At 42.9% G+C, this 22,237-nt stretch overlaps 1 protein-coding gene across 1 annotated transcript in view; it reads left to right on the plus strand.

Moving 5' to 3' along the window:
* Positions 1 to 253: 253 nt before the first annotated feature.
* The window catches only part of LOC106635937 (protein bric-a-brac 1), a 177,553-nt gene continuing 155,569 nt past the window's right edge, over positions 254 to 22,237 (plus strand). The window contains exon 1 of the mRNA XM_089589824.1: positions 254 to 1,361. Coding sequence (XP_089445950.1) covers positions 330 to 1,361 — 1,032 coding nt within the window. The 5' untranslated portion in view covers positions 254 to 329. The remainder of the gene's footprint in view (positions 1,362 to 22,237) is intronic.

A 22,237-nucleotide genomic window follows, 5' to 3' on the forward strand; every position in this document is an offset into this window, starting at 1 on the left:
GAAGGCTGTAGTGTTGCGAGAGCTAGTACGGCCGTATGTAGTGCAGTGCTCGAGGAATACCCGTTGTTCCGATAGACGCCGGCTACGCGGATAAAACGGCAGTCACGACGGCGACGACGGCGAGCAACAGCAGTTGCGGAGGCGGTGCCGACCGCGAGGAGTGCCGGGAGGAACCCGAGCGCAGGCTGTCGGGAAACACCGACACCTGTGCCGGTACAGCTGGAGAAGATAACAACAACAACAACAACAACAACAACAGCAGCAACAGTAGAGCAGCGTCCACCACAGAAGTGGAGGCTGCGGAGGTCGAGGAGGAGGAGGACAGCAGGATGGCGGACAGCAGCAGTAGCAGCCAGCACCAGAGCGGGGCCGGCTCGCCCCAGCAATTTTGCCTTCGCTGGAACAATTACCAGACAAACTTGACGAACGTCTTCGACCAGCTTCTACAGAGCGAGAGCTTCGTCGACGTGACCCTCGCCTGCGACGGCCACTCCGTCAAGGCCCACAAGATGGTCCTCTCGGCGTGCAGTCCCTACTTCCAGGCCCTCTTCTTCGACAACCCCTGCCAGCACCCGATCGTCATTATGAAGGACGTCAAGTGGCCCGAGCTCAAGGCCGCCGTCGAGTTCATGTACAAGGGCGAGATTAACGTCTCGCAGGACCAGATAGGCCCGCTCCTCAAGGTGGCCGAGAGCCTCAAGATACGGGGCCTCGCCGACGTAAGCAGCGAGCACGAGCTCACGTCCCGGCCGAGCCTCGAGGAGAGCCTCAACCTCGCGGTCGCGGCAAGCGGTGGCTCGAGCGCGCCGGCCCGGGCGAGCAAGAAGCGCCGCATGACCTCGGGTGATCGTTCACCGAGCCAGACCGCGGTCGGCTGCAGTCCCGAGCGCAACGCCGGCAACGAGCGGGACGAGCAGGACTCGGCGAGCACGGGCCACGACAGCCACGGCCTGAACTCGTCCTCGACGCCGCGTAGCCTCGGCTCCCCCAGTGTGCCGAGCATCAGCGTGACGCCTCAGATCAGCCTGCACGAGATGCCCGTCAGTCTGTCCCTGCCACCGCCGCCCATGCAGCCCCCGACCCCGCACGGCCAGTCTGCCGGTGGCGCCGGTGGTGGCCACCACGTGTCGGTCGGCCACGTGGGCTCGGCCGGTGCTGGCTCGCACACGCCCGTCAACCACCTGAGCGCCCACTCGGTCGCCCAACAGCTCTCGGTCGCCCAGCACCAACAGCAGGCGGCCCACCACCACCACCAACAGCAGCAGCAGCACCACCACCAGGCCAACCAGGGGGGCCAGCCCTCCCTGACCGACGATGACATCAAGCCCGGGATCGCCGAGATGATTCGCGAGGAGGAAAGGGTGAGTCTCTTTTTTTACACTTTTTTTTTGCATTTGCGTGAACTCGCGGCGCGCCGTTTCCTCCGCGCGTTCGCCTTGATTAAGACTGCAATTAGTCATTATTACTAGTTCGCGGAATCACATTACTCGCGGGCCGATTATTATTTTTCTTTTTCTTTCCCCCCCCCCCTCCCCCTATGCCGTTCTTTTTATTTTCCAAGTATACATATGCACTCAGCCGCCACGTACGTATACGTGCATTTATAAATACAAGTAATGACCGGTCGTGCGCGCACACACGATATTACATGTGTACGTGTAATATACATATAGACGCGTTATCCTTATATTATACGTCCCGTTAAACATCGTGTGTGTGTGTGTGTGTGTGTGTGCACACGAGGGGTTGGGGAGGGGCTCATTAAAAATGGCTGTACTTCAATTACAAAAGTAATTACGGCACTCCGTGCTCCTCTAGTTTCTAGAGAATGGTACCTATGTATACAGGTGTATATATCGAGTGCACGCGGCTCTCGCTCGAAAAATAAAGCGGAATGGAGCGAAATAAGAAAGAAAGAAAGAAATGAGAAAAAAAAAAAAAAAAAAAATTGAAAAAATAATAAAGAATTACAAGCCGTGGATACTGCAGGTATACATAAGAGTAGCACGCTTCTTACGCGTCGAACATCAGAGATAAAATGACTTGGAGCGTTTATTATTATTATTATTATTATTATTATTATTATTATTATTATTATTATTACTATTACACATATACTGTTGGGATGAGGAAAAATCGCTCGTCTGACGGCGATATTGTCCGCTGCTGCAAGGAGAGACGGAAAAAAAGTAAGGGGGGACGATTGCGTACCCCCCTCCCCCCTCCTTTCCGCGCTTCTTCGTCGTCTTCGTCGTCATTCTCTCGTGATCGTAAATTAAATTAAATTGCTCGGACGAGCCTGACAAAAATAGTAGTGCTTATATACGCACGTGGGTAGTGTGGCTGTGTGTACCCATATGCAACATACACATTGGTACTAAACTCGCAAACGTTCATTTATTTTAATACACGTGTACATATAAATGTACATAAAAAAAAAAAAATGTAATTATAGCGCATACAGATGTATACACTGCGTGCAAACACACACTCCCGTATGGACGAAAAAACATCTAGCAGCCCGAAGAAAGAAAGAACAGCAAAAAAGAGGGGGAGCGGGAGCGAAAAATTTAATCTCCCTCGGCTCGCATGCGTGTATTATATACTACGTACCTTTTCGGCAATAACGCAGAAAGCATCGCGCACGTTAGGGTTGGTGCACCGGTTTTTGTTTTTCACCCCTCCCGGATTGGGGTGTGGGGGGGTGGAGAAAAGTGCACCCCACGCGGTTAAGTTACGCTCGTACAAGGGGTGGCGACGAGGACAAAACAAAACCCAAAATAAACAAAAGGAAGAGAAAAACCGGAGGGGCAGTAAATCGAGAACGGCGCGCTATGATCCTTCTCCCTGCAGGTGCCGGTGTATATATACATTTATATACGTGCAACCGGACGCGAGGACATATTTTCTTTAGCGCGCGGCGCTTTTAAATTAGTTCGCTCTTCCCGCGAGCGATCGTAGCTCTCGATACAACGGTTACACACCTACCCCCAATCGCAATAGTATACGTACGTGTAGGTGTAACACAGTCGCAAAGGGGGATGGTGCAAGCGCCGGCCGAAGCGAAGCGAAGAAGCGGATCGCTATCTGTCGAGTCGATGTGTGTATACTGTACATATGTGCGTGCGTCATTCCCCTCGGCCAGGATTCCATCGCGGGGGTCGCGTACATATTATATACTACGCGTGGATCGCGCGGTACACCGTGTACACACGTAAGCGATACATCAGGAAGAATCGTTTCGACGCTTCGTACGTCCGTCAGTCCCTCCCCCGCAGCCCGTATAAATATATACGTGCACGCGGGGCTCGGGACACACTCGTTACTGCCTTGCTGCGCTTTTTTTCTTCCTCCCGTCCCCACAGCTCCCGTGCACGCGTGTACTATACTCTCGCCTCGCGACAGCAGAGAGACGCCGAGCGATACGCCCCAAATTGAAAAGTTTGATGTATTAAAATGCTTCGGCGCCCTCCCTTGCACCGGTTCACCCTTTTTCCCTCCCTCTCGCTTCCATCCCGTGCCGCAGCTTAGGTGATGGTGTTGGACGACGGAAGGGCTTTTGTGCGCTGTTTTCTTTCTTTTTCTCTCCTATTTTTCCGAGCGCCCCCTTTTTTTTTCGTTATCTTCGGCGGAAGAGCGGGAGGGGCCGCACCACCGGGACGTAAATTTTTTACCGCTCTTTCGGCGCAGTAGGCTCTCGAAATCGTCCGGTGATGCGAGGCTCGTGTTTTCAGAAATGAGCGGGAGTTGGTGGAAAATTCACCCGCGACACGTGAGAACCGAGCGCGGTTCCCTTTGTGGTGACAACAGGGCGATGTTGGATGAATTTGTTGTTGTTTTTTTAGATGATAATATGCATCCGTTCGATAGCTTGCTCGTGTGATACAGTACCAAGATGGCCTTATTATCAAGAGTCTGGGCCACAGTTGCATAAATCATTACGATAGCATTATGCATACATGCGCGAATTATTAATCTTTTTTTTCTATATCAATTTATTCGATAATGTACAGCCTAGGGAATTTTTAACTTTTTAATCAATATCCACTCCAGCACATTTAATACGTAATGAAAAATTTGCCGTGACTTTCCTTTAGTTTTTCGTGCGATTATTTAATAAAATGCATATTTTACTATTGTCTATAAATCCACTGCAATTATTATATGCAGATGGTCTTAATGTGATAGGAATATTATTAAAGTACGTATGAATTTTGTTACAAACTTACCTCATAATGTAGAGCCATCCAACGTATACTCATGTTTCCTTTTTGAATATAATCGATCGAATGATTTTTTTTTTTCCCCAAGCACTTTTAAGTATGCATCAAAGGAAAATGCAATCTGAATTAAAAAAATGACACTATAATTTAGGAAACTTTTGTACTCATCTATTCCGAGATTTTTTGTGATAACATACAAATACTATTATTTTATTTCAATTTAGTAAATTAGCAACGAACAAATCATATGATTCTTCAGATTAATCGATTTATTAAACTATACAATAATCACCTGAAATGCATCATTTTTTTTTTGTCAATATATTTTACTTTTAGTAAATTCCCTTTAAAATATATTTTTCGATTTTAACAGTTGTATCTTTTATGCAACAGCACAATTTTTAGTTTGCATCAGTCAAACCGATAGTCGTATTCCAAGCCTTCAAATATAATGTACGCGTCCACCTCTAGATCCGTAGTAACTCTAAGAATCGACGATTAAATACTCTTGTCCTCTACTTTATAAAACTTATAATATACATGTACATTCGTTTTCTAAGACACAACAATGACGTAGTCATCTCGTGTTACGAAAGAAAAAGAAGAAGAAAAAAATGGTATGTTTAAGCAGGTGTTAATCATTTGACCTTACATAAAAATATTTGAATAATAAAGAAGAGAGAGAGAGAGAGACGAAGAAACTAAATGCATAGAGAAGCTTTTATTAAACGTTCACGGAATATTTATGAGTTCAAACAGAAGATAAATCGTTTGATTACGCGCGCGAGCGCATAAACGTACGCGTGTGCACATGTGTTGGTTATCTTGTATAATTTTTTTTTTTTTTTTTTTTTCAAACCAGAATTAGAATTTAACTTTAGATTGCGCAACCGAATTATAAATTAAAAATATTTGTCCATCAGTACATTTGACGCAACGCCAATTGAATTTTTTTCACGATAAAACGCCTTACGTAAGCCTATGATGAACAAGTAGCCATTTGTCTTTTGACACAATAACTCGGTGTGAAAAGGAAATATTTATTTTATTATGAAAAAAAAAAAAAAAAAAACTTACGCTCCACAGCATCGTTGTCCTCATCTACCCAATATAAATAGAGTCCGGGAATCACAAGTATAAATTGAATTCGAGAGAGTGAGAGAAGAAAAAGGTTTCGACGAAGGGAAGCACTTAACGGCCCATGGACAACCGAGTCATCCCAAACCGCCTACCATACCATTACACACTGTTGGTATATAGCTCGACATTAATATTATACCGTCGCAGCAGCAACATTCCAATGGTTAACGATTTCAAGCGCGAGTGTCCTATATAGTATACACTGACTATAAACGAGTGTGTGTTTGTATGTGTATCGTATGATAAACACGATATTTAATAAGCACATACGCGCGCGAGCTTCTATCCACGAATACGAATGCCATCGGGGTTGCTATACGTACATGTATTTGTATACCCGCTGTGCCTACTATGTGTTTTAAATATTTCGAAAATTGCCTTCGTAGGAAAGGAGCTCCCCGCGTTTATTTATAATGGCCATACTCGGAACGTACGCATGTATACAAAAAGCGGTGGCCCGGACCTGCTATACACCATACAAAAACCTCTCCCATCGTGTAGATACGCACTTAACTCGATATTCCATTTCCGAAGCTCTCCCGCTTCTCCTGTTTCTTCTGCCGTTGTTGGTTATCATCATCCAGCTTGCGATCGCGATGATGGCACAAGGCGTGCAGAGACCCTTTTTTCACTCCTACTCCGGCAGCATCAACCCGCGAGAACATGGATATGCACCTGTGCGCCCCCCCCCTTTTTTTTGCACCCTAAGGGGGTGCACAGGTTACGGCAGTCTCGCAAGAAAGGAGCAACCGAGTGAGAGGGGTTTGGGGGGTATGAAGAAGTAATCCGTCAAAGTCGAAAGTTCGGCAGGGGCAACCTTAGCGGCTGCAAAATTTTCCATTTCCAAAATGGCATGGCGTTGTAGAACCGCGTGGCCGAGGGCATCTGCAGTACAAGGGGGAGGAATCGCGCGCCGCTGCTCGGTATAAATCAGAAATTATCTTGTCGCGTCCGCGGGCGCTGCCTTTTCCCATCGAAACTCGCATAAATACCGAGCAACCCCCTGTCCGCGCCCTCTCGCGTCCGTACTTTCTCCCCCTACACCCTCCAGTTCGGCGTGTGTATACTATATATATATACGTGTATGTGCTCGGTGTTCGATATTATACGCGAGACTTGATGGACGGATGACCGGGCCATTCCGCAGATTGCTTCGATGCTGCTTTCCCCGATCCGGTGTCGCGGCGGCGCAAGGAGATTTATATACCAGGCTCGCGCGTCGTGTTGTGTGTGCGTTATCTGTCGCGGCACCCGAAAGTACACTGGGGCATTTGCATCTCCCCGGGCCGCCGCGCGAGACACCCAAAGTGTCGTTGCACCGCTGCCTGCGCGTTATACCGATGACTTACCGACTTCCGCGGGATCCCATGTATACTGCTGGATTATATATTATACGCGAGACCGGGGCTGTCATGCCGTTACACGCGAGTGTATACGTCAATCCTGCTGGCAGTCTTCGGCATGTCCGTTTGCAGTGATTTTTTTTTTTTTTTTTTTTTCCTTTACGTTTCCCAAAGTAAATAATGTATAAAACGACCTTGTATTGTTTTTTTGCGTAAAATCTAACAGGATAGATAGTCCCACGGTGCTAAGCATCACTTGGAGATAATCAGAGCGGGACCGATCCCCGACTTATTTATGTGCAGTGAAGCTGCGTCCACTCTTGATGCAAGGAGGATAATAATTCTTCTGACAATATTTTCCAAAAGATCCTTTTCTACTCGAGCTGACCAAAAATAATACAAGGGAGGAAAAAAATGTAATGTATATATATATACAGCGACGAATGGGCCTTGTGTGCTCGATGTGTTTCAATGTGCAGCGAAAACTCGATCGGGACGAGTTTCACATTACCGAGCACGCGCGTAAAGGTATATACACATACATGTGCACGCGGAGAAAGGTGGACAGGGGCCGGGGGTGGGAGGGATGATAATCAGAAGCCGCGTGGTGCCAACTGGGTAGCCGCGGCGTGTCAGGGAAATAAATTAGATTCGGCGAGCTGTCGCAAAAACCGGCGATACGAAAGTCGAACGCGTCGGCCGGACCGATAGAAATTAAATTTTGAGATTACTCGATTATATCTCCCCCCCCCCCACCGCCATCCTCGCGACTACTGCGTGACTTCCCACACCCTCTTCATCCCTTGGCCTCTCTGTCCTGTCATCCGCTCCTCCCCCCCCTCCCTCTCTCTGGACAGGCTGCCTCGGTCCTGTACCACCGCGTCACCCATCTCTCTCTCGGCTGTTTTTTGGGTTTTATATTATATACCAGGGTGCGAGGGCGACTCGTTTTTAATGCGAATAATCCACGTGTCATATTATCTGTACACCATTGGAAACGATACACGCCGCGCCATACATCAAGTGCGATCGGATGTTACATAAATTGCCCGACAAGGCTGTTGAAAATCAGCAGCGTCGAGTCGTACAATATATACAATTCACTTGAATAAGTTTATTTCGCGCGGTGCTGCTGGTGGTGGTTACCTTCGGAATTTCGATTACGTCGAGCGTCAGTGGCGGCGGCGATGCGAGTGTGACGGCTTTATTACAATAATATAAAATTTTCAATGAGCAGAGGCCAGCCGATCGCGCGATAATGCCATGAATATTGAAAATTAATGAAAACTATAGTGAACTGCGGTGGCATATGAGTGCTGCTGAAATGATGGGGCGCGCGGGGGGTGTTGAGCAGACAAAGAGGAGGAGGAAGAGCACTGGTGTATCTACGAGCAAGGTATTAATTTATCATTTGCGGAGTCGTAAGGTTGGAAAATGTCAATTGGAGAAAAAAAAACTTGCAAACTCGATATGTTACGTGGACCTGAAAATTTCGAGACGATGATGTTTTATTGATGCTCGAGTCGACCGATTGCTCAGCACCAGCAAAACTAATAGTATCGCCATTCGTTTTTTTTACTGCTAATTCTAATTTCTATATTATTAAATCATGGGTGACACTTTTTTTTTCTTCATACTTGTCGAAAATTGAACTGCACTGTGTAATGGGGTATAAATAATAAATGCATTAATTCTTTTTCAAGCCTCTCAAAGAAGGAAAAAATCATTTCAACCCCCGATTAACGTGTCAATACTGCGTGGATCAAATTACAGTTATTCAAAACTGTGAGGGTTATACGTGGGTATGGGCAGAAAAAATAAATGTAAAATTTGTTGAAATTAGCGTTTAACGTATCATTTCTTGTCCTCTTTCTCTTTTACTGCTCTTGCACACCCCTTTTTTCCCGTTTCAGCTGCCCAAACGATGTATGCGCGCCTGTAGCTTTTATTGTAAATATAAATTAATAATTCATACATCCAATTAAGGGTGGCATTAATAATTCACCGCTCGGCTGCTGCTCTGTACTTGGCCACCACTTTTACCTTATTGGAATGCATCGTCATGACGTACTATTTTTTTTTTTTAATCCAAAGCCAACCACACAGAAGAGACTAGAGTAATAAGACAATCCTGCCGTTTACGTTTTTTACCTGTCAACCGGCTGCTTCGAAACTTATTTATATTAAATTATTTTATACTCGCTGTATGCAAGTATAGATGCCGGTTCCAGATGCTTTATACGTCCGACGTTTAATATTCCTCAGAGTCCCTCTCATCATCATCGATATTCCGCAGTTGACATAAGTTGTTTTATCATTGAAGATGTACACATAATTAATACATACGTGCTCGCTCGCTTGTACTTGACCATTTAAATTTATGAGACTCTGATTGAAATCTTTCGACTCTAGACGTAACAAGTACACTTACGCGCGTCTCTCAAGTCAAAGTGAATCGGGCAAGTTGTAACGTATATTTTATACTATTCTCTTCATAGCTATATAGCAATATTAGTTGGGATGAAAAATGAAAAACTTATTTTTGTATGTTGAACTCGAAAACAACGAATTGAGAAACAGTTTCTTCATTTTTTTTTGGCGCGTGCAATAACCTGGAAATAAATGACAAGCGATTGTATTTTCATACAGTCACCAAATACCCCAATCCAGTGGTCGAGAGTTGCTTCTTATCGCTTCATCGAACGTCGATATCGCGAAAAAAAAAAAACACCCCCAAAAAAACCCTTAAATAAGTAATCGCACGAGCATTCAAATACATTGGCAGAGCTCACACAAATAGGATCAAAGCGGCCAATCCATTCACGTACACGCATGACTGGTGGCTGTGGTGTGGGCCGCACAGGTTTGGCAGATAGTTGCGGAGCGGGGAAGTTCTCGCCCAAGTTCTTGGAGCCCCGGCGTCGACCGGAATTTGCCGTATCCTTGCAGGCGGCGCGTCAATCCGCAACCCCACCCTCTACATATATATATATTGCTCGGCAAGGCACGGCCACTTGGTACATAAAATATTCAAATGGAAGCTAAAAAGGGTTTGCCGGTGACTCGGGACTCTCTCTCGAGAACTTTGTGTGTGGGTGTGTGTACATACACGTGAAACGGAAGAATAAGGAGGAGGACGTGGAGGTTGAGGGGCGTGGGGGAGGACTGCATTAGCAAAGATTGCCAACGATAAAATGAAAATAATGCAGAATGACGTGCCCCGTTTGAGCGACAAAGTGGAGGGGGAGAGGATCGAGGTGCTGTACACCCTCTACGTAAGATCTTACCCTTGGTCGGATGCTCTATATGGCTACAACCATGTAGCAGCATGCACTGTGCGCGTGTATATATATACAATGAGAGACGAGGTATAAAAAAAAAAGAGCATGACGTTAAGTAGGTTCCTCGGTGGCAGTTGTACACGGAAATGTATAAGTATACGTTATAAAAAAACAACGAGGGAAGAGCCAAAGGGTAGGCCATCGGTTGGAATGTAAGAAAAGAGAAAGAGCGAAGGGGTGCCGAAAGAAGCGTCGCCGATGATGATTGTATCATGAAACTTTGTCATGGCGCGCGAAAAACGAAAAGCCGGCACGACGCTATCTTCGCCTTTTACTGAAAAGCCAATCTGATTTTCGGCCTTTTGCTGTTTTTTGTTTTTATCGAAATATACTATACTGTATCCTCTTTGATGTGTTTCGATAAATTACAACATTTTCACATCACTGTATTTGTTCATTCATATAACTTTGGATAACAGATGGGTATACCTATACTTGGCGTACGATTGCGCAAAAAGGCCCTGCACGTAAGGGCCCTTGAAACGTAATGCATATCCGGGAGAAAAATCGAAGCCAACAATCGTTAATTAAAACAGTGCCGAGGGAGAAAAAAAAACAATGTATGCTTAGTATAGCGAGTTTCCACCATACTTATGCCAATACGGCAAAAATAGATCGCGCTCGGTTGCACGGTATCCGGCAATGCATTGAGGGGAAAAAAAAATTGTAAAAAAAATGCATCCTCATCCAGCAAGTACTACGACTAAAATGTTCGAGTGCTACGTATATACATGTACGTGCACAATCACACCGGCAGTGAAAAAATGAATCAGCCCACGGAATGCAGTGGTTAGTTTAATTATACTTATACCTTGTAATGCAACCAAAGAGTTGAAAGTACGATGCCGATCTCTCTCGATGTAATGCATTTCAGCGGAGATTCGAGAGGAGAGCTTTCCAGAGTCGGTCCACTGCGTGCATGCAGTTCGGAATGGGTACATGAGAGGGTTGGAGAGGGGGGGGGATCAACGTGTAACATGTGCACCTATATACCATACGGGAGAGAATAGAGAGCACGAGGTAGATATGAGGAGTGGGAGGTGGAGTGAGAAAGAGAGGAGGTGGGGGTGGTCGAGAGAGGGATGGAGAAAGATCGGCCAATCGGGGCTAAAAAATGCCAGGCGGAAAAGCATAGATCGCAAATACAAAGTGGGTGGTCCCTAAAAAGCTGCGCGACGGCGCTCGCGCGCTGCTGCTGATGCCCGGCCTAAATGCGCGCGCTCGCGATTTTCCGAGCGCTGCGACCCTCTCTCTTTGTTTGCGATATTTCCCCCCTCCCCTCTCTCCGTACGTTTATACATATATGTTGTACACATTTACCTGCTGCAGTGCTATTATACCGCCTCTTGCCCTGCACTGACACCTACGTGGTCCTCTCTCTCGGATTTTCCGCGCATACCCCATATCTACTTGTTATTAGGAATATAAATATAGTTACCAGGTGCGCTGATGATCCAGCCATTCCCTTTTTTTCACCCTAAACGAGACTTCCAACAAAATGTGCCAGTGTTTAATTACCCTCCCCCCCTTGATATCTTTTGAAATTAATTTAATATCGTACAGGTATTATCCCAGTTTGAATTTTATTTCTTTGTAACTATGATTATTGCGTGGAATTCTTATCGCCAGGGTGTGGCCTTTTCATTAAAAAAAAAAAATAATCATCACCATTGTGCCTATACATGATTCCCCAAAAATATGGAAAAACCTTATCGGTGTATATTTTTAGAGCCTCAAATGTACCTAATAAAAGAAGAAAAAAAAAAAATTGTACGCGTAATGTATTTTTAAAAGATAATTTTTCAATATTTAGGCATATAAAATAAAAAAAGAGCGGTGTATAACATGTGATGGGTACACACGGCGCGCAAAGCAAGGCCGAGAACACGAATAACTCGGATATGGAGAGCCCGGGCGAGACGCAGCTAAGCATACAATAATATTTTTATGATAAGCGCACGCACGATGGGCGGCTGCAGCTGGTTAAATTCCTCATCCACACCGATTATTGTAATTTTATACGTGAAAAAAAAAAAGAAACTCCTTCTCGTCCAATGTGTATAATTATATTGATGAAAAGAAGCTCTGCTGTGCAAAGCTCTCTTGGAAATTATTTATAAAGAAGCGCGTACCAGTGTTGCAATATTAATATACGTATATCCACGTGAAAAAGAGCACATACTATGTACCTCACCTATGGACTAAAGCCTTTGAAACTATTATTTTCCCTTGGCACACAAAGTTTCAGCGCTTCGATATTAATATATTAAACACGTCACGTCCGTGTTTGCCTCGAGTATACAATAACATATTATTATACACGTATCCCAGGGATACAGCGGAGCATACGTATATAAATTAAAATTCCGGAAAAACAATAATCGCAAACTATGTAGATACCAGCTCGTCCCTCGTATCGCTATACTATACGACGAAAGGGCCGTCAACGCGCCTATAATCTAGCGACGAGTGCCGATTCAGAATCGCAGCAACGGTGGTATATATAGCCAAGGCGCTTCATTCATCGCGAGGTTAAGAAGAAGAAGAAGAAGAAGAAGAAGAAAAAAAGCGCGGTCGCGTGGCATCGATCGCTGGAGGAGCGGCTAAACTCACAGCCAAAGGGACCTGCTAGGCAGACCAGCGATGGTATACACATGTATACACACGCTTTCGTTGTGGTATCGGCGAAGTAAAGAGAAGTTGCCGAGTGGCCTCCTCTCGATTCGCTCTCAAGACGAACAACTTTCGTTTTCCGCATCTATATACATGCGTACGGACCCGATGATGATTTTCCACGTGAAGAGAAAAACAGTGCTTTTTTATTTTTTCGCACGGCTGAGCCGTAAGTATAGGGTACAGTGGCAGGTATTTCTTGCGATTTTTCTTTATTTTTTATTTTTTTTTTTTTTCGGCAGCAGATGCACGAAAGAGGGAAGAGCGAGAAAAGGCGAGGGAAGGGGAGATTCGCGAGTGTAAGTTGACTTTGCATTATTTAAACGACGTCCCGGGCAAGGGGTTGGGGGGGGAGGTGGAGCGAGTACAACACGTGTTCTTTTGAAGTTTCGCCCCCTTCAAATATTCAGGCTGACGTCACCGCCGTCATATTCCGCGCGCGAGCTTTCTTTCTCCCTCCCTCCGCTCTCGTCGCGAAAAGCGCGCTCGTATGAAAAGCGCGCCTCATTCTTTTTATCTTCGCGAATACACGGGCGCACGTGTGGGTGAGCGTATAATATTCATGCGCCTACATATATTTATACTTTGCATCTGGAGAATGTAAGAAAAAAAAATATATATGAGCTAGACTCCGGGATAGACGGAATCATCTTTTGCCCCTGTTTCTTCAAACTTTCTGACGACGTTTTCTTCATTTGGAGTATGGTTGGAAATAAGAAAAAGAAATACATGGTTGGTTACCCGCCCGCGGTCCAAGATTTCCAGCATATATATCATACTTTGTCAATCAAATTTCAATTTTTCATTGGAAAATCAACCAATGAGAGGAAAAACCTTTGTTAAATTATCGACCAAGGCAATATAGGTAACTTATACGGTAACCGGCTAACAAACGATTACACACGCCCACACGTATCGAGGGTAAAGTTACGTGTACAATGGCTATGTATAAGTGGGCCGCCCAACTTTTTATTCCCAAAGAATGTGTATACGGATAGGATAGCGCGTATCCTATGTAAGTTTAACACATATTGTTGGTACAATAGGTACAATATGTCTAAAAGTTCCGACAAACGTCGTTGTCGGCTGCTGTTGGATTACGTCACGGGCCGCGCTTGCGCGTCGTACGATAATGGCCTTTATTATTTAACGCATACTCGAGGAAAGTATGCATGAGCCAACGAACGCCTGAATAAGCCATTGAGTCTGTGCTTCCAAGGGACCGTTAAGTTATTCTGTAGATATAATTGACGTCGGAACCTCGTGAGACTTTGCGGCTGTCGGTAATAAAATGTGTGTGTGTGTGTGTGTCTCCTGATTTTCATATTATGTATACTTGCCTCCATCCTCTTTTTCTATTCAATGCATACCTATATACTTCAACTACTGCCTCGCCTTTTTTTATAAACACGCGCACACATGTTTCGTGTAATGTGCATCATTTTTTGTTTCCCTCCTCGAAGAATTATCCGTATATTGATTCGCAGGCCCCCTCGTAAATCACCTGTCTACCAAAAATACCTGTACAGCTCTTCGTTACGCAGCTTCTTCCGGCCGTGTTGCGGAAAAACCTCGTTTTCCTCTCTCCTTCCTCGGAATCAATTACACAGTCAAACGATCGCATTTACGATAAGGCTAAATCCCTCTCCATCTAGTTTCCCTCGAATCATTTCCATTGTTCTCCGCTGCAGGTGAGTAAATTAAAGTTTTATTTCCTGAGTAAAAAAAAAAAAAAGGAAAACAATACCAACAAACCGACCATATGATTTAGCGCTGTTTTTACATCCGAATAAGTCTCAATTACCCTCGAGATACACATACACCAACAACGGCTTGCAGTACTGTACGTATATATACGTGTAATACAGGTGCAGCATATGCGGGATGTACACGATAACTCCTTACCTCTCGCTGATGGCTCGGAATATTTCTTTGCAAACCATTTGCATTTTATTGTATGTAAAACGGCCCCGTATAACATATACTCCCATGCACATGCAACATCGTTGAATCTGTTAAGCAGCGAACGTTTATCTTTTTTTTTTTTCCATCCTCGCTTCTACTGCTGCTGCTACTGCCGTCATTATTCCGGAATTTGTAAATTACATTTCCAGACACACCACCAGTCCATCAGTTTTTCGGTTCATCACACGCGTATGTACACCTCTCTAGGGTGCAAAAACTTGTCCATGTTACACACAGCATCTTCGATTGTTATACAGGTTGTAGACAGGCGCATTATTATTATAATAATAGGTACACTGCCGTAACGGCAGTAGTAACAGCGAGACAAGGTAAGCCAGTCAGACCGGATGAAAAACACGTGTAATTTGCTCAATTGGAAATAAAATGCATCCGCCGTAAATTTTGTGGCCTCCCCCTCTCTCCCTGCATTCACAGCGCACATTGCCTACCCATATATAGATATTGGGTATGTACTGTCGAGGGTAGACTCTGCAACTTGCAAAAAAAGTGTGCGTCCTTGGTCAACCAAGGAGTCGTGAAATCAAACTTTAGAGTCCATTGTCGAACGAATACTTAAGGCTCGGAAACTTGACATCGTAAGCAAGTTCAACTCTCTCGCGGGTATTCAACATACATAGGTGCGTGTATATCGCAGAGTATATGCACGTATACATAAATGAGACAAGAAAAAGAGGCGCTCTCGTTTGCTCAGAGGGACATAAAGAGCCTCCCGTCAGCTCGTCTTTAAAACGTGTATGTGTGTGCATGGGTATGTGCGTGCACCAGAGTACAAATATACCTACGAGGGGAGGAGGAGAACTCCAAACGACCCGGGTCCTTATAAATACTAATGCGAGCCTCGGCGCCGCTCGTAAATACTTGAACGGGCCACCCTTCGTGTATGTGTGTGTGCTCGCGTTCACTAGCTGGACGTCGGCTTGCTCCTCCGGTGCTGGTGCACGCGTGAGTTATGCAACTGCGATGACGAGACGACGACGGCGCATCCCGTGTGTGTTTATTCGCTGTACGGGAGCCCGGAAACACCGACAATTGTACGCGCGTTTTCCACGACGCAGAGAATAGAGAATTACCATCCGTCATACTCCCCCTCTCTGTTCAAACACATATTATAATGTAAGAAAGAGTCGTTTCGATGTTGGTTTGTTGATTTTTTTTTTTTTTTTTTTTTTTTTTTTTTCTTTTTTTATTCCAAGGAGGACGTAAAAATTAGCAAATATCGCGAGTATTATGCGCTCAGTAACGGTGTATGATATTCTAAAGTTGGAAAAAAAAAGAAAAAAAAACACACTGGCCGTTGGTTTTTATTGGCGGCAGTAAAAATTTGCATTCGCCGTGGCCAAAGTTTTATTATACGAGCGTTTGAATTTTAAAATGGGAGAAAAAAAAAAATCTTGAAATATATGCTGCCAACGAAATTGCTCCCGATGTTTTTAAATTTTTTTTCACCCCAGTGCGTTTCATTGAAAAATACCTAAGATCGTTCGAGTGCCCTTTTCTTTTGGTTTCTGGCTAATTTGCAAAATATCGATGATACGTGGGTGTAATTAAAATTATTGAACCATTTAAATCCAATACGTGTAGTTTTGTGTTAATGTTGGGAGTACAAGTATATATCACACGTACATGTATACAACGAAAGGAGGTTAAGTAAATGAATTTATAATGCTGTAGTACACTTAAGTTGACTATATTGATTTTTACTCTCGTGTAAAGTCAAGTTATATTTTATTTTCCTCAAACGACAAACACATTAACGTTCATATAGTGCACGTCTTTAATCTGCATTGCCACTAATATTTAATGATATTATTTTAGTATTGCCTTGCCAGTCGAAGGCCGCGAATTTTAAATTAAACGAGAACAGGAAAGAATGGATAAAAAACTTATTTGTTTATTTTGCTCATACTCGTCTGTGTTGGTGATAAAAACATTTTTTTTTGTTTTTTTTTTTAATGTAGAAGCAGTTATCTACACGAATGAAATAAACAAAATGAAAAATAATTTATGACACGTATAATTTATTACTTTTGAAATAACCTATGAATGATTATTTATAAACAATCACGTGGACGTAACTGCGTGTCTTTAAAATCATACAAATAATATGATTTGCTTGTGTATAGAGGGATACGGGGAATAAAATATTGAAACGAGATGATTTCAGTGCAAGTATTGTTACGAAGAAATAGTACTTTAAATACTTCATTTAAACATCTCATACATATTTTCAAATGGAAGTACATGATGCTAATCTGTGGGGTATACACTATACTTATGTATTCTAATACGGCGTATATTTACCGGCATCACATTTATATTGTGTCAGAATTGAAAATATGCAAAAAGCCCTGGGTCACCGAATAAGTACATATTTAAAAGTTATTTCATGTAAAACTTGACATTTAAGGCTGTAATACTATATTAAAAAGTTAAATGGCCTCGAAAACGTCGGGCAACCACCTGAAACTTTAATTTTGAAATTATAATGCATAATGCGTAAGTGTATAAGCGTGGCTCGGCAATGGTCGGGGCATAAATTTTCATCATATCCTCAAATTACATTTTACCATTGAGATACACGTAATTATTCCTCTTTCGTGTTTGAATAAAACCATTTATCCAACCATACGACACTTGTTGCAAACAGAGGCTCCAACAGAGGCCACCCGTGATTCCATCGCAATTTATATAAAAATACGCCCGCGTGATAAACTTACGTAATAAAATAATTACATTAGTCGTCTGACTTTTCTAAACGAGCAAGGAAAACAAGATTTTAAAAAAAAAAAAAAAAAAAAAAAAAAAAACGACGGATTTTACGGAAGTAAATTAATACCAGAAAATACAGGAAATTTCCGATTAAAGGACTCCCCGCGCCGACCAAGATTACTTTTACCCAGCGCCATACATACCCACGCGCACAATCTCTCTTCGCGTATATATTGTATACTTACCATATATCCACTGAAAAGTCGGAAATATATGCGCGGACGCGAGAACTTTAGTCCCGTATATAAAAGTACAACGAGGGACACACACGCTGAACAAATGAAATATGTATAAGTAACTTTTGAAACGCATGACACGTCGGCCTGCACGTTCGCACATTACACCGGCCGGCTTGTCGGGCTGTACCCGCACTCTTGATCTCTTTCGCTGCAGCTCACGCATCGGTGTACATAAATCTCTGTGCGATGATATCGAAGTAATGTTCCCATCGATGACGGTGTACTTATTCGCATCGTTCGCCAATTATTGAATAGTATTGGCGGACGTGTTCAAGGAAGTTATGATCTCTATATTTCTCTATACTCCCGGCAATTGTCGCTAACGGTTCGACACGTTTTTCTGTACATGAATGGGTTCATGGGTATTGTACGCGCATGGGACGTGCATATGTATTTATTTGTACGAAAGTATATTATATATGAGCCAACGCACATACAATAATATTGTAAGCGTGTAAGTGCGTCGTGGAATTCGCACGCGTCGTCGCCTGTCGCATTTTTTTCTCTCCTTTTGCTCTCGGCTCGTTTGACTCGCCGGAAAAAATTTATGGAATGGGCAGTTTTTCAAGCTTCGGCCCCTTGGCTCTTCGTGTACGCGACACATTCCGATCACCCCCCGCTCTTTATAATATTTATGCCATTGTTACGAAAATTCTTGCATGGCTTTTCTCGGTAAATTACCCTCTCTTGCGTCGCTTCCAAATTATATTCCGAGCTTTGTTTACTTCTCGCGGTATGTATAAACAATGCGTTGCGACCAGTGACTTATTGTCAAACAGACGTTTGTTTTTTTTCATTTTATTGCCGATCAATAATTCCCATTTTGTTTGCCAGAAATAGTAAAAAGAGAGCAGGAAAATTTAATTGACGTAAAGGTACTCAGTGATGTGAATGATTGAGTTTTAATATCGAGAATTAAGAATTACGAATTTCAAGAATTACGTAAAGATCAGCGTGTTACAGCGCGCAGCAACGATCGCGGCCTTGGACGACCTCACTAGAAAAGAAATAAAGAATTTTATAATTACGACCTTGAAAAAAAAATCTCGTTTTGTGTATCTTTGTGGAACATGCGTGTGACAGTAAGTGTATTAAATATCGAGTTCAATATTATTCAAGAAAATCGTAATTCTTTGTGCTAAAATAAGAAAACAATTTTATTAATTTTAATACACGTTTGTTGCAATGTACGAGCCAAAAACATTCGTCAGTTTATACTGTTCTAGTTTGTTTTAATTTTCTCGTGAGTGTTTCGTTTGCCAAATTTACAAACAAATTTATTTTACAGAAAAATTTGGGCCACTTGGCACGAATAACTCGACCCGGCGTTTTATTTTATGGCATAACGATTATTGAGCTAAAAAAAAAAAATAATAATAATAAATATACCGAACGAGACCATTTTTTTGCAGTCCTCAAGGCAATGTTAATCCTTGCACAGTGTGCACTTTCCGTAGAACCATCGACGAGAACTTGAGAATTCACGATCCAATAAATAAAAAAATCTACCGCTGAACAGTGTCCCAGCAGAGCTCAACGGGGAGCAGAGCAAATGCGACGGCAAATGAAAAAATAAAATAAAAAAAGGAAGCAAATTGCCTTTTACTCGCAAGTTCTTTGCAGACTATGTGCTCGCGATAATATTAAAAATAATGAGAATTAAAGAGTACCCTCTCCCCCCTGCCCCTCGTAGCCGAGTATAATACAGCGACAGTAATTGCGCTCGTTTTGAAAGAGAATACAATTTAATTCTCATAATTTTTAAAAGGACGCCAAAGGAGTAGGCGCGCGTGAAAATGTACATATTTTTTGCCCGAAAGAGAGATGGAGCGCGGAAAGAGAGTAGAGAGGCGTATCGCGTGTATAGAAAGAGCACGAGAGCCGCGAAGAAAAAAAATGTAGAGTCTCGAAAAAAAAAAAAAGATAGATAGAGGGAGAGAAAAGCCAGCAGCTGTGCACCGCGAGAGGTCCCTTCCCTCTTTTCTTTGTGTGTACACGTGAAAAGCATCGCTTCTGCGCGGGCGTTTAGGGCAAGTGCCCGTGTATAATATATACGTGCGTGTATATGTAAGGCACAAGGCGGACGAGCGAGCGCGCGGAATCCTTAAATATTAATGACTTAATTATCCGCCACTGGTTAATAATCCACCTTTTGGTGCGCGGGATCGCTATTGCTGCTATGCACACACACACACATACACACTAGCGCGCGTGTGTGTGTGTGATGTGTATATACTATACATATAAGCACGCGACGCTGCACGGCCCTCCGGCGGCGGCGTCTCCCCTCCCCCGCGATCTCTTCTTGCTCTGCTGCATTATCTGTCATGGGCATGTATGTATGTGTGTGTATGTTGTATCTGCCTCTCTCCCTCTTGATATAAACATACTTGCACACGTGTCCCTATGCCAAGAAAGACATAATACACAATATATTATAATACTCTTCCTCTGGATGCTGCTGTCCCCTTGCCCTCTCCCTCTTTCTATATATATAATCTTTCGGTCCCTCGCGTGCACGCGCACGTGCGGAATCAATTGCGCAATACAATTTTCCAATTCCTGCTTGTAGGTGTATGTATCATACATGCATGTACATCCGATGCGCTCTGCAGCATCTCAATTCAGCATAGGTTACACCGGTAGTAGTGGTACCGGTACGGGGCTGTACATATATATAGTATAGGAGGTACCGACTGACTCGGGGTGGGGGGTGGGGGTGGATGGCACTTCTCGAGTCCTGCATGCGTCGAGCGTACCTGTGGGTACTGCGGTATACTTATAGTAATCTCGCACGGTTAGCTACGTCACGCTAGACACCTGGCAGACACGATTAGCGCGCGGATGTGCCTAGCATCGCTATAATAATAATATTATATTATCTTACGAGTTCACATGCAACCCATCTGTTTCTGTACTCCCGTAAAAAATTGTACGATTGTCTTTACCTCTTAAGTCTTCCTTTTTACACTGCACAACAGAACACCTAAACCTGCACACACAATATGCGTACGGCTAAATTTAACGCACCTTTTTTTTTTTTTTTTTTTTTTTTTTTTTTTTACTGACAAGTTATTTTTATTCTCGCTCCCTGCATCTCTAATCCGTATAATATATACACATGCGTGCGCGCAGAAAAAGCCGCGGCAGCCTTGCAGCTCATTTCTCTCTGCTATGATGGCTGTTCTGCTGGTTACGCAATGGCAATTATTACTCGATGACTGTTCCGCGCGCGCGTGCGTTTGTGCCATCGCACGCATCCATACGAGGGAAAAAATTGTTTTTATTCGTCAAAAGATTTTGTAAATTTTGTTCTTTCAAAGTGTTACTCGTACCACCTCATTGTCTTACATAAAATGTACATCATATAACAGTGCAGAACACTCTCACGCTTGGTAATTGATGTAAAGAGCTATTTTCTCTCGAAGATAACGTTTACATTTTTTTATTATTCAATGTGCTTGTCGGTGTGCGTCAGTTTAGTCTTATCGGGACAATGAGTGTTTTTACGACAAAACAAAAGTTTTGCTTGAAAATTTTATCGCTCCGCAAATTATGTATACCCATACATCGTATTGCAGAACGTGTGGCTCGCAAAAAGTATAATTTACGTGTCAATATTGCTTATCTTAAATATTTTATTTACATCAGACACAAATACGTTGCTTTCCACGGTTATTTACAATTTGTTATAAATGATGATTTTATTTCTTATGCAAATTTAGTAACGTTAATTTCAAGTTTCTTAAAAAAATGTATGAATATTTGATTACTATGGAAAAAAAAAGATCCTCCCGAGTGTAATAATTGTTATAGTTACTCACGGAAAATTCTGTTCACATCTGCATGAATTGATTATTCAATCGATAGCTATTAAACTTCCGTTTGTATCGAGAAATCATTAGATTAATAAGGAAAGAAATGACGAATCCTTTTTTTTTTCATCCAACGTCAAAAAAAAAAAAAAAAAAAAAAGGAAAAAAAAAATTAAAATTAAAATAAATCAATATTCAAGGAACGAACAAACACTTGATAATATTGTAACCGACTGAAGTTTCTAATACATTTTCTCGAAGAATCAACTCTCCTATTATACTGCAGCGTTGGTGTAACTATTATTATCGTCAGAAAGAGCAATTCATTGAATTTTTCATGACGTCCCTCTCGACCTATTAATATAAGATATTTACGCGAGCTTCTGATAAAGTATGAGTTGCAAATTTCATATAAAACCAAGAACAATAATAACAACAACAATACGCATCTTATACACATGTTTCCTGAGGCGTATATCGAGAGAAAGAGAGACAGACTGTACACGCACATTGACGGAGCGTTTAATCATTATGCGCAATATGTTGTAAGAATATCGTCAATAATACAGCGCGCGTACCATATACATAAACAATGAAATCACTTGTAAATGACGAAACACTTTTATTTAAATATCACATCCGACCCACTTACGCACAACAATTCACAATCAAGAAACAACGAATCCATTTAAAATTGAAAAAAAAAGC

This window comes from Copidosoma floridanum, unplaced genomic scaffold (assembly GCF_036245765.1).
Source record: "Copidosoma floridanum isolate Cflo_tuat_1 unplaced genomic scaffold, Cflo_Japanese_pri ptg000009l, whole genome shotgun sequence".
Taxonomy (NCBI): domain Eukaryota; kingdom Metazoa; phylum Arthropoda; class Insecta; order Hymenoptera; family Encyrtidae; genus Copidosoma; species Copidosoma floridanum.